The sequence below is a fragment of the Stigmatopora argus genome, chromosome 1 (assembly GCF_051989625.1).
Source record: "Stigmatopora argus isolate UIUO_Sarg chromosome 1, RoL_Sarg_1.0, whole genome shotgun sequence".
NCBI classification, from domain to species: domain Eukaryota; kingdom Metazoa; phylum Chordata; class Actinopteri; order Syngnathiformes; family Syngnathidae; genus Stigmatopora; species Stigmatopora argus.
Genome location: NC_135387.1, coordinates 12,881,571 through 12,895,084, shown reverse-complemented (window position 1 = coordinate 12,895,084; position 13,514 = coordinate 12,881,571). Strand labels below are relative to the sequence as shown.

At 39.2% G+C, this 13,514-nt stretch overlaps 1 protein-coding gene across 19 annotated transcripts in view; it reads left to right on the top strand.

The window, feature by feature from the left end:
• Window positions 1–11,538, top strand: part of camta1a (calmodulin binding transcription activator 1a) — a 286,785-nt gene extending 275,247 nt beyond the window's left edge. For 13 of the 19 annotated variants that reach the window (XM_077597899.1, XM_077597908.1, XM_077597870.1 and 10 more), the window contains 8 exons: window positions 51–229; window positions 1,197–1,440; window positions 2,033–2,104; window positions 3,499–3,519; window positions 3,605–3,795; window positions 3,964–4,038; window positions 4,326–4,356; window positions 6,228–11,538. In XM_077597899.1, the coding sequence (XP_077454025.1) occupies window positions 51–229; window positions 1,197–1,440; window positions 2,033–2,104; window positions 3,499–3,519; window positions 3,605–3,795; window positions 3,964–4,038; window positions 4,326–4,356; window positions 6,228–6,260 (846 nt within the window). In that variant the 3' untranslated portion in view covers window positions 6,261–11,538. Of the gene's footprint in view, window positions 1–50; window positions 230–1,196; window positions 1,441–2,032; window positions 2,105–3,498; window positions 3,520–3,604; window positions 3,796–3,963; window positions 4,039–4,325; window positions 4,386–6,227 lie in introns of all 19 variants that reach the window. The other 6 variants (XM_077597989.1, XM_077597854.1, XM_077597980.1 and 3 more) reach the window with 5 other exon arrangements.
• Window positions 11,539–13,514: the final 1,976 nt, after the last annotated feature.

Sequence of the window (13,514 nt, the reverse complement as noted above, 5' to 3'; positions counted from 1 at the left end):
TGTCTTTCTGCGTCAATGCATAGTCATACACATTTGTCTCAATCAAACAGGCAAATATGATGTCTCTGGCTGAGCACATCATTGAGGCAACACCAGAGAGAATCAAGAGGGAGCACTTTACTGCTACCGACTCTTTGCCAGTAGACACATCAACGGTCAACAACACCATGAACTGGCTGGCCAACTACCTGGGAGATGTGGAGCAACTTCCCAGCCTCCTACACCTGCGGTAAGGAATGACCTTGAGTAGGTCTTTCTTAGATTAGCCACTGTAGATTTTTGAAAGGAATAGTAGTATTAACGAGCACATTAACTGCCACTCCAGTGTTTAATTTAACATTATTTCAATAGTATAAGTTCACCACATCATTCTGCTGCCACTGATGTTATTGCCATAATTGCTCTGACAAAAAGTGATTCCTTAAAGACATATGAAACATTTTCATTTGGAGTGAATGGATTGTTTAGAGATGTTATTTCATGTTTGTCTAACCAAATGAAGTACAATTGTAGATTTAGATTATATTTCTTCAACGTAACATAGGCACAAAGTTTATTTGATTAATTATTGTTTCTCCGAAAATATGTTTTTCTCTATGAAGAAAGACTGATGATCAGGTCTTGCATTGGGTCTCAAAAAGCTGAGTCCCTCATCTTGATATTTGAAATGGAAAATTAAAAACATTTTGGTGTACTGAAAAGGAAGTGACCCAGGAATGTCCAAAACATGAATAAACTGTGACTCAAAATCAACAGGCTAGACATCCAATTAATTTAAACCGAATGAATGGTGTTCATTCGCCCACCTTCTAGTCAAATTGAATTGGACATCTAGTCCCATTAGTGGCGGCCACTGTCGTAGAGACTATATCACAATTCCAATACATTGTCACACTTCATCTTACACTGACTCATACTCTGTGTATATAAGCATTTTGTATAATCTACTAAATGCTTACTGTATAAACAGAGTACGAGTATGCATATTATGCAAAGGCTCGAGTGTAAGGTTTTAACTCACCCAACATCCAATGTGTTAGCAACTCTCTGATCAAACGAATAAACGCTGTCATCTATAGGAATCTGTTAGTCATTAGATTGGTTTTCAACTTGGAATTTTAGAGAAAAGCAGGGCCAGACAGACTTTACTACTGTGAAACACACGGTGAAACCCCAGGTCCCTTTCTTTCCCACAGGTCTCTATATAATGAACCCTTGACTCCATCGTCCAACACCAACCTGAGTCCAGGAGGTTCCCCACTGGCAGAGGTAGCCTTGGAGAGGCCCACACTCCCATCTCCGGCAGACTGGAGTGAGTTCATCCATGCTTCCAACAGCAAGGTGGAGAGAGACCTGGCCCAGCTGACTCTCTCCGATCCAGAACAAAGAGAACTGTACGAAGCTGCCCGTCTAGTTCAGACTGCCTTCCGCAAGTACAAGGTACAGGCCCGCCCCTCACCTCAGATTCTGTATAATGTGCAGTGGAAAGCGAATAAATGTAGCCCTTTTGGAGAAACATCGATGGGTTTGCCTTCATTTGCTCCCAAACTTGTGGGGCAGTGTGACTTCTGCAGTAGAGGTCATATTTTTGTGTGGCAATGCATTGGTCACAGTCTGTGTTGTTGTTGTTTTCTCCCTTTGCTAAAGTACACATGACCACATAAACGAAAATGTCACTGTGATCTCAGCATGAGACGATTGCTTGAGCAAAGCATGTTGTTTTGCATTGCCCTCCATATTGCTCCTCCTGGTGGTAAAGCTTTCTCTGCTCTGTTTGATAAATGGCGCCTGCTGCTTGTTGTTAACCAGATACTTAAGCAGCTCCCCCCAATTCTTTGTCTTACTTTCTTCAATATGATCAACTGTCTTTTCTTCATCATCTTTGGCGCGTACCTTCTTCATCGAGACTGGACACAGGCTCAGGTGGCGTTCACCTCATGGAGACTCAAAGAGACTGGACCAAGCCACTTGAACTGAAGGTGGCAAATAGTAGGTTAATATTTGGCTTCTCACCCATCCTGCTCTTCAACAGGGACGACCGCTTCGAGAACAACAAGAAGTAGCTGCTGCTGTTATTCAGCGTTGTTACAAGAAATACAAACAGGTAAGATGGATGGATGGAACCTATTTTTTGTGATAAATCTGCCTGGAAAAAAACTACAACATTCTTTCCTGTTGAAAAATCTAAAACCAATTCATCTTTTCCTGACATCGGAAAGAAAATACAATATTCTGTATATTTCTACCTGATCTTTTCTGAATTTACCGTGGCTTCTGGGCTTCTTTATTTAAGTTCTGGTAAATTTCGCCCATGGAAAATTATTGAAGAGTAGCACTCAATAACACAACAAAATGATTCCAATAAACAACTGAATAATGTCACTCATGCATATTGACTGCCAAGGTGCATAATTTGAAGACATGAGAGACTGTGTGCCGCAATTAAAATTCTCGAAGTTGGGTGTTGACCAATTTGCACTATGCAAAAACACAGAGGAGAAAAAAAAATAACAAAACAAAAAAAGGGTACATTTTTTCAAAATTGAGGTTCACCTATACATTCATACCTCTACTTACGAGTGCCTCTAGGTACCAAATTTTCAGGTTACGACATTTTTTCATTGCAAATGAGTGACTCGAGATACGAAAAAGATTAAAGTTACAAAATCCCCCAAGAAGTAAATGCATTTCCTTATCCATTATTTTATTTTGAAAACATTGTCGCGGATGCATTGATTCTCACTTTAGAACATCACTACACTCTACTGAGCTCTCAATTCATCGCTCTCATTCTTTCTCATATAATGATAAAAGCATTCAAATCAATTCGATTGGCTGTCTCACAACAACCACTGTCCATGTTTCAAGATTCTCTCTCACATACCTGTCCACCTCGGCTAAATGCTCCCCTCATTAATGATTGCAATTCCCCTTATTAAGCGATTAAAACCCGTACAAATGCAACGCAGCACATATTTTCACACACACAGGGTACCCGTAAAAGTTTAAAATGAATGTCTAGTACTACAAAGTGGACGGCTTTCGGCCCTGGTAGAACGGGCTCTTGCCGCCATCTGGAAAACAAACACGAGTATTACGTCTCCCAATAACGGCCCCAGAGAGAACTATTTCAGCGGCGCAGGGTACATTTTCACAGGGATTTTTGGCCATTAAATTCATTTTAAGACTTTAATACATAATTTTCTTATAATTTTCTCTCATTTTTGTGTGTTTCCTCACATCTTTCAAACAAAATTGCGACAGATTGATCAATTTTAATGGTTTTAGTTGGTAGTTGTGTGAGGACCGTGGAACAAATTAGAGAATTTACATATCATGTACACCTCTACTTATGACATTTTCAAGTTACGAAAAAAGTTCTGGAACCAATCAATTTCATAAGTAGAGGTACGACTGTACTTGTTTTCCCACTTGCGTAGTGTTACAAATACAAAATCTGTTTCAATTATTTTGTTTTGTATTTTTTCCTCAAACAAGCTTACATGGATAGCTTTGAAGGTAAACTTCCTTACAGCCACCACTTTACAAAAGCACCCCATTTTTGACTCAGCATAATATTTTCCATTCGCATTCTTACTTGCAGTATGCACTTTATAAGAAGATGACGCAGGCCGCCATCCTTATCCAGAGTAAATTCCGCAGCTATCATGAGAAGAAGAAGTTCCAACAGAGCAGGAGGGCCGCTGTGCTCATTCAGCAATACTACCGCAGCTACAGGGACTCAAGTAGACTCAGGCCTCACCACCATGGTGGCACTGCTGCCCTGAAATTGAGGTAGAAATTCAATGAAGAGGCCTGTCTCTAGTTACTGGATTAGTTTGAGACTCATAATGTGCCCTGGGTAGCTTTCTTCCATAGGATAAAATCTGTTTCTTGTGTCTCCCCATTTCTTCCATTTCACCCCAATGATATTGTCTCCACCTTTTGTGTGCTATCCTCCAGGGGAAGTCTGCTCACTAAGAGACAGGATCAAGCTGCCAGGAAGATCATGAGGTTTCTGCGTCGATGCCGCCACAGGTAGACCCCACACGACATTTGCAACCCCTCTTATTGCTTTCTGTCACTGTGTGACTGAGCAAATCAAATCAACTAGACTTTTAGTTTCATGACTTTTACCATTGCTAGTCTTTTTTTAACATGCATTACTTTTGGTTGGATGTGGTTAGAAGGTGCCCTTCTCTCTTTCACTGTAATCACGCAAACTGACACATACACATACACACACACTTGTCCTAGCACTCCTCCTTAAGAGTGCCTACTGTGTGCTAATAGCTGTCTGGTATTGTTTTGCTGTTTATGCCAAGCCCCTTGATGGACCATAGACTGTTCAAGCGGGTGAGTGCTGCTTCAGCAACTCAATTCGTGCCTCCTCTTCTCTCTATCTATTGCTCTTTAATAATACAACTATCTCCTGCCCTCTCAGCCTTTGCATTCCCTCTCTTCTCGCGCTCATTTTCTCCTTTGCTTTCTCTCTTTCGTGTCTCTCTTCCAACCCAACCTCGTCCTCCATCACTTTTGCTTGATGCCTGCTTGCATGAGGGCTGCCAGCTGGAGCCACAGGTGTGCTGAAAAGCTCCCAGTCAGTGCCAGACGTGTCAAACTAACAGAAACGGTGCAACAGGCCTTTGCCCCCCTCTCATTGAAACATTGTTTTATATCAGTTGAGGCAGTGCACACAGAAAGACAGTTTGAGAGTGCGCGGTGATGCGTCTTTCAATCACATATCACTTTGCTGCATGTCAAGTGTCGACAACTCTAGGCCTGAAGGCATGCTGTTGTTTTGTCGAATTGTATTTGTGTTTTACCAGCTGGCTGTGTGATTTGCTTCTTACTGCTTGACAGACTTGTAATTGAAAGCCCCAAACTGTTAAAAGTTGAAAATGTGGGGTGGCAAATTAAAGGAGGAAACCATTCAAATCCACCTTTGTAATTCAATCACTGGACAACATTTGCTACATGCACAACTGAGCAGGCAGAATTGTGCAGCATCCTGTACTAGATGACAGTCTGTTACATATTGTCTAATAGGTCAGACCAGCAAGAAATCATGTAGGTCACAAGGAGCGGGGAAAAAAAAGCAATGATTCATCTACCCAGTGGGAGAACAGTAATGGATTCTTACCTCCAGAGAGTTCACCAGCGGAGCATGACAGAATGCAGCGCAGACACACACAGGCTACACACATGCACGTAAATGTCACAGTGAAAAAGAAGCAGAGAGAAGCTGAATCTGCATGGTCATCATGAGCGACGGTTTGAACACATTGTTGGGCTTCAGTGCGGTTTGCGTTAGGCAAGATAAATCAACTCATTCTTTGCCATTAACGGTGATAAATGTCCAATCCATTTAAACAGGTCAGATCCACCACCGATTGTGTTGCTATGTTATTATAAAAACATACATAGGAAATAGAAACATTTTACATGCTGTCTTTGTTTACTTTGTATAAAATTAAGGTTTCTAATGAGTGATCAACAAAATAGTCATTTCAGTGAACTTGCGCCACATTTTGAACAATAAAATGACTAAGGTGCCTTGAGTTAGAAGTTAACCGTGTTAAACAAATGCTCTTAAAAGGTGGTTGATAGTTTTGGTCCAGCTGTTCATTATAAAAAAAAATAAGATATAGCTGTTTGCATTCATTAAAATCAGGATTAAAATGCATTAGGGCATTCAATAAGCTTTACCAAAACTATGGTGAGGCTGACCTTCTGTTTACATTGTTCTTTTATAGCTGTTATAACTTCCAGTATTTTCTGGTTCTCAGTGGAATTTCAGCCAAAAGATCTATAAAGGAAGACATCATTTGAATATTTAGAGTCATAAATGTAAATTATATTTGTATATCTCAAGGCATCACTGTTTTCCCATATACTATATGTATATTTATATATACGTAGTATATATTATGCGTGTGTGTAGGGGGTGCTAGTGCACACACACGCAGTGATAATACTGTAGATTTTAATAATAACAAGAAAAGTAATACGAAAATACACAGTGTGCATTTTGATACAGTTGGACGTTAATGCCTTACTTGCATTTTCATGCTTTGAATGTAAATTGATGTTGTATTGACCAGCACTTCCTTTCACAGAGCTGTCATACTTCCTGGTGGTGCCGCCTTTCATATTTTGTCATTTAATTTCAAACTCATGTTAGCAATATTTCAAGTTTATGTATTTTTTTCCACTGTGTGTTCCAGGGTGAAAGAATTGAAAAGGGCCAGGGAACATGAGGCCACACAGAATCCCCCCCTCACAATGTGACATCACTCCTCTAATAACTCTTCTCCCCCACCCCCCTTTTGGACCCAAGATATTAGTAAAAAGTACAATTTCACCACTCCCCAATACATCACTTACATTTGGAGACTTGCAACTTCTACCATGGCATTACAAACCTTTAGGGGTGGGTATTGCACACAGTTCAGCTACATGGCATTTTTTTTCTCGGACGTGATTTTGAACAATGAAGGAAGAAGACAATGGATCAAAAATCTAAAGGTAAATCATGGCTGCTGCTGACACAAAATAAAGACACCGTGCGGGAAGACTCTTAATTGTATTACAGGATATTTTTAAGTGACTGATCAATTCCTCCGATCATGGATTTTTTTTTTTTTATTCCATACCGTTAACATCAGGCTACATGGATAACACACACCTTAATCAAGTCAGCTCAACGCGATCTACAATACTCTTCCCCGTCCTACACAGATGAAGTTAAAACTGAATGTAGTCGGAGGAGCAAACAGTTGCCTGTTGTCACGTTATGGCTTGAATTTGTTTCATGCTGTTCCTCCCTTCATGTTTGACGTATCAGTGATTAATTTCCAGGTTCTATGTTGTAAAATCCAACCTAAAAAAAATGCATGACTTATGGCTAAGAAAGGTCTTTGCTCGTGTGTTTTATGGTCTGCTTCTTTTGGCGGCAGGCTAAGTCTTCATTGTCTTTGTTCCAAACTTTTGCCTGTTTTTCGTTGCAACGGGTGGTCGGGTTGATGGTCAGGTTACGCTTGTTTTTTTTTTTCAATGAACTTCAGAGCCTGTGAGGGTTTTTGAGGCAAAGATCACATACATTGCCTTGACATCTTAGAGATTCTTCAAAGGATCCCCAAGATTGTCCCAAAATAGGGGTTTGACAAATCCATATTTTTGAGAATTGAGCAAACATTTCTGTATATAAAGAAGGCTGAAAGCACGTAGGAATAAAAAAAATGTCAATAATAATGACACATTTACCCAGAGGGGATTGTATTTTAGAATATATATTATTTTATTCATTAAAAAATGGGCCAAAAAAGAGGTACAGGACAAAAACTAATATTTGTATAGTTTTCTTTGAATGCCTAATAAGTACAGATGTATTGTTTGTACATAGTGTATATAACGGGGATAAAAATGAGTTATGTGCATGTAAAGTGAGAAGAGCCAAGGCTGGTAGGTGGAAGACACAACAAAGCAGTAGTGGCTATGCTCTGTAAAATGAAAACAATTTCACTCTTAAGAGTATTTTATTTTGATTGTTCCTAAAAAATAAAAATAAAAACAAAAATGAACATTTTGCTAAAGCATGTTAAAAATGCCATATGAAATGAAAAAATACTATTTGTAGAGTTAGATGTCTGTAAAAAAAAATCACCCTAGAACAACCGTTTACTGTCTTTTCCCATGTATTCATGTTGAGCTATCCAGAATCCATTGCCATTGGTGCCGCGAAATGTGAACGCTACACCGCTTGGGAAAATAATTTTGCTAGGCTGACAGGGAAATATAGTCACTCTCTCAAAATTACATCTGACTGATGACCACAAGAACAACAACAGTGCACATTTTTAAGAAGCAGTCATATTTAAGAAAGCGTTATGTAAACTCTATCACTCAGTATCCAAGTCTTTTCCCTCTCTCTCTCTTTCTGACTCTCTCTCTCTGTCTCACTCTCTCTTGCTCTCTCTCTATCTATCTCCAAAAGGAATGTGATAAGTCAAGATTGTAAATGGCAGCCTTGATCAGGTAAGTTCTTTCATCTCCATCAACCAGATTGTGAAATGTGCTGTGCATTGTATTACATGATGACGTCACCCTCATTCAGTACTTCATTCTTGATCAAGGCTGCCAGATCCAAAGTGATCTTATGCTGTGTAAAAAAAAAAGTCAATATTTCAAGCTGTAACACATGTAGCATACAGTGCACGACTGTGTTTCTTTGTCAAACAGCCAAAGGTGCTACTTTTACTTTATCCATAATTGAATATTAACAATTCACTCAGAATTTGTACAAAACTGGAAAAACTTTAGGTGTATTTTTCATATCACTGTTTCTTCAACGGTAATTTGGCAAAGTAGATGTTTTGTGTTTAAACCACTCTAATTACTGTTTTGTCCGTGTTTATGTTAAAAGTGCCTATTTACTCTACTTTGCGCCAATTTTGAAATGCTTCGTTTGGTTTATTGTAGTCAAAAACAGGCTTACATTGTTACCCTCCATTGACCACAGCTACAATTGAATATAGATGATCACATGTGCTATTTAAAAAGAAATGTACTTTTTCTTTTCTCACTGTCCAACATGAAAACAAAGCTCCTTGTGTTTTGCATCAATTAGGATTAGCAAAATCATGTGCTAAATGCCGCAATATTTTTATTTGAAGTATGAATATTAAAAAATAATTTCACGTATATTCCTCGAAGTCAGAAGTTATACTTCATCGACCTTTGTAATAATGTCCTTAAATTCTCTGTCTTTCGTCAAACATTTTGGGCATCCTTCCACAAGCTTCTCAAAACAAATATACCAGAAATTTTGACCCATTTTGCCATTTGAAAGACCTGTCGTCATAAAGCCTATTTCTTATGACACATTTCTCACTTAGGCATTTTCAGATTTGCGCTTTAATTATTAAAGGATTGAGATCAGGACCTTATCATGGGTAATCCAGATTTTTTTTTTAACCCTAAATGTCACTTTGTGATATGCTTTTGGTCGTTTTCAATGTGAAGACCCATTTTTGCCGAGACTTGCTCAGCCTCCCTTCCTTAAGATATTGTGTTAATATTTCCACGTTTCCCCCATGATGGCCTTTATTTTGTCAAATGCACCAGTTTCTGTTGAAGCAAGCAACCTCACAATATGATGCTACCACCCCCCGTATACCATGCCCTTGTGTCCTCCAATTTCACATAGGCGGTGGTAATGTTGCCATACAAGGTGCAGCGATATTGGGCGGAATTTAGGGTATAGTGTTTTCCCAAATGACAAAAACAGTGGGTGTCCTTTTGGAATAGTAGCATCTGCCTGAGTTACTGGCCTTTCATGTCATGTTGGAAAATTGTCTGATTCCCTGTGGATTATGACTTTGCCCAACTTCAGGCAGCATCTTGACACGGTCTTTTGTTGTTTTGGATGATGTACATATTTCAGACCAAACCCCATTTATCGTTCATCTCTGGGACACAGAGATTACAGAAGAGCTGTCTTTTTCCTGGTTTGACACTCCCACCGTGTTTGATTGCCTCTAATTTTTAAACCACATGAACGTGGCACCTTAATGCATCTGGAAATTGCACCCAAAGGTTAACCAGATTTGTGCATCTCCACGTTTCTTATTATAAATTTTGGCCAATTTCTTTTGATTTGACTGTGATTATACACAGGCATTTCTTCAAAGATGTTGCATCTACAGTACATGTCTGTCATAATAATGACATTATAATCTAATGTATGCCCATGACGCAGTTAGTAACTCGAGCTGTCCTGGGAATGAAGGGTCAGCGGTTCGATTCTTCTAGCTACTACTGCTCACTGTTGAATTGCCCTTGGGTAAGGCAAGAAACCATAATTTGCCCCTAGTTGATTGGCAACTTTTCAATAAATATACACGTTCTCTTCATTTACCTTTTGAACTTTGAATTGAAGAATATCGTGAAAATGTGTCTTTGGTAAAAAAAAATATATGTACATATATATATATATATCTTCTCATAATTCAGCAAGTATTTTTGTTAATCCCAATTGACCTGGAACCGGAAAGGAATTGTCAGATTTCATGGTGCACAGTGAGAAAAAAAAATGCACGTGTATGTTCATTTCTGGTTCTGTAATATTTCCTTATCACACCTGTGTCCATGCAAAAAGCATGGAAAACTCATCTTCTCTTTCTGCCTTTCTTTCTGCGTAGCACAGCCTCCCTGAATCCCATTTTCTAATGCCACTACTGCAGTTTGTTGCAGTGCAATTCCACCCTCAGGTGGAAAGCATGGCCAATGCACAGCCGCTAAAAGGAGGGGGATTTATTATGCTTGCATGGGTAAAATAGTTAACTGGGTGATAGAAGTGCACCTGATGCATGCTTTCTTTCCTAGAATCAGTAGAACTGACAGATGATTGACAAACAGGCTCGGTGATACGGTGAACAATGGGTTGACGTGCCGCAGGAAGGCAAGCGGCTGGAGAAGTCGTCTAAACGGTAGCTACTAATATTTTCATGGCAAAGCACGGGGACAGTTTGAAAGCAGCCTCTTTTTTTCTCTTTTAATTTATATTTGCCATTCCTTCCAATTGAGTCTGTGTTCCAAAATGGAAATGAGAGGATTGTGAGTGTGAGTAAAAAAGACAGTGCCGTCGTACAGGTCAGCGAGCAGTGTTGCGCTCCTGTTTCATCTCCCGTCCGTGTTTTACTCAGGGTGCCAAAATGGAGAGGAGAAATAAACAATTATTTCATTTTGGTCAATATTATTTTACAGGCTTGTCCAATCATTGTGCCCAACAGATTAGCATGAGAGAAGCTCTGTGGCCTAAGTCTGCCTTATAGACAGAATGACATTTCAGCATCTACCTTTCCTCCTCTTCTTTAACTCCACTGTCCCCCCACACCCACCCAGAGAGAGGTACAGTAGATACACGTCAGGATAACATACTCTCACTACATCCTCTACTCGTCAGCAGAGCAATAAAAGAGACATTCGTTTCAAATGACTGGGCACACGTAGTTGACTGACTCTTATGCAAAGACAAGCACTCAGTAGTTTAGGGAGAGAAATTATATGGCACCCTATAACCCAACTGCACGTTTTCATCAATGTCCAAGCGAGAAGAAAAAAAAAGGCCCTACTTTAATAGAAAGCTCCGGGTTCTCAACACTTTGCATGTGATGAACTAGTGTTAGATCTACTTTCCGCTCCTCTATAGCGCTCTTTCTCTGTCCTCCCATGTTATGTGAATTTTCCTCCCACCCTCAAATGTTTCGGCTAACCTTGGTTCCCCTAATGTGTTTTTGCGTTCTGCTTCTTTTTTTTTGCCCCTCCTTTCCTTCTCGTTTGTAGCTTTTATTTTTGTAAACTGTGCATGTACAAGCGTCACTGACTCGATGGATATGTTTTAAAAACAAAAAAAGTGATTTCAGCTGCTGAAGCCATGCAAAACATTTTGAAATGCCCTTAAATATGGAAGATGTTTTCTGAATGCTTTATATTCTTTCTGCTGTAAAATAATAAAAAATGACAAAACTGTTGGAACATTGTCTTAAACCATTGCACATCTTTCTGCATGAGATTTCCTGTCTTTTGTAGCACATTCAGATAATGTTCCTTTTTTGCAAAAAGGTATTTAAACACTCCTACAAAAATACAAACAGATAAAAAGAGTGGATAACAAATATATTTTATTGTGATTCACTGTTTTCTTCCCAAAGTGTTTAAAAAGATTATCAATAATACACATGAATAATCATTTTTTAACAAACCTGCAACATTCTGTATTCATTATAACATAAGAATGAGCAACATACAGTTAGGTTGGATGTGAATACGTATTAGTCTATTCTAAAATAATCTAAGTAATGAGAAGATAAACCCTAAGTGCATTTTCTGGACACCCTCTGTATAAAATATCTTAACTCATTCACTGCCATAAAAGGTGACAGGTGCCCATTCCATTTGAACTGCAAGGACTGCATTCACAATTTTTCTGTTGTTGTTGTTTTTTAAATTAAATCTGTTTATAGAAGACGTAAATCGACTGCCTGTCACGGAATGATTGGCCTAATAAAAGTCCTGCTAAGGCCTACGCATCAAAGTCACTCAAGTTCTACAAGTTGACTGTATGTAAATGGCCCCAAAACAGGTGTTTGAATTATATTCCCCATTGAAAGCTCTTAAAAGCATTGAAAAGTAATCACTGTAAACATTGACTTTATTTCCAAAGACACTCGATTAACATTAAAGAAAAATAAAATGCCCAACCTCTTTGCCTGTAAGCCATTTGACATTTGCAGGCAATTGAAAACAAGAGTGTACAGTATTCCAAAGGTTGCATATTATTTCGTGTCCTTGATCTAGTTAGAGGCGTTATTTATCTTTTTGTCAATCGTTTTTGCTTTAATAGCAGGGCCAGTAAATGCAAAGAGGCGCCAATGTGTTCCAATTAGCTGGAAAGCTGCGGGCAGCAATTTCAAATGTCTCCATCTGAAATGCTACTATATGTTTGTCACGTATTCATCAGAAACGTGATGCTAGTGTTTGGTCTCCTGTATCATAATGAGAGGTTTGGAGCAACAGTGACATTTAATTTTACGCTTGAAAAAGCAGGCAAGCCATTATGAGCTGCGAAGTATCATGAAAAGCTGTTAAGATTTATATTCTGTATATGTTTGGACCCAGCTTAAAGCAGATAGCTGTTGTCTGCCAGCACTTGCCATTAATATTGCTCTGTATTGGGTTGCTCTTTTAAGGCAAGATTTGTTCCATGGACTTTTGCGTAGATTGTTTTGTATCTACATCTTTTAAATATTAGAATTACAATCTTAGTGTCTAATACAGTAGTGTTGTAGGACGCAACAACTGTATCACATATTTTAAAGGAAGCCACCATTGAAATGCAGTCTGGGACCTCATTTTGGAGGGCACCATACCGTCAACATCATTTTTCTCCCCTTTGCAATACATCACATGTTAAGCCAACATTATTATTTACAAGAAAATTCCTTGAAGGAATAGCCAAAACTATTGATTACAGTTTTTCACAACAGTCGAGACGCAATGAGTGAAACTTCCCACACAGTTTCAAAATTGCTAACACACCACACACACCTACATGAAACAACTGACATATATTCCATTCCCCGAAGCTCACATTGTAAACTAAACACCTACACACTAAAATGCAAAAATACACCCACATCCAGATTATCAAAAAAACAACACATATTCTCCTCCTTCAGAAACATTTTCCGAACCGCTTTTCCTCACAGGGGTGGTAGGGGGTGCTGGAGTCTATCCTAGCTAAATATGGGGCCCAGGCAGGGGACACCCTGAATCAGTGGCCAGCCAATCGCAAGGCACAAGGGGGTGGACAAACATTCACGCTCACACTCAAACCTAGGGGCAATTTAGAGTGTTCATCCAGCCTATCATGTTTTGGGGATTTGGGAGGAAACTGGATTACCCGGGGAATACCTACGTAAACCCGGGGAGAATATGCAAACCCACACAGT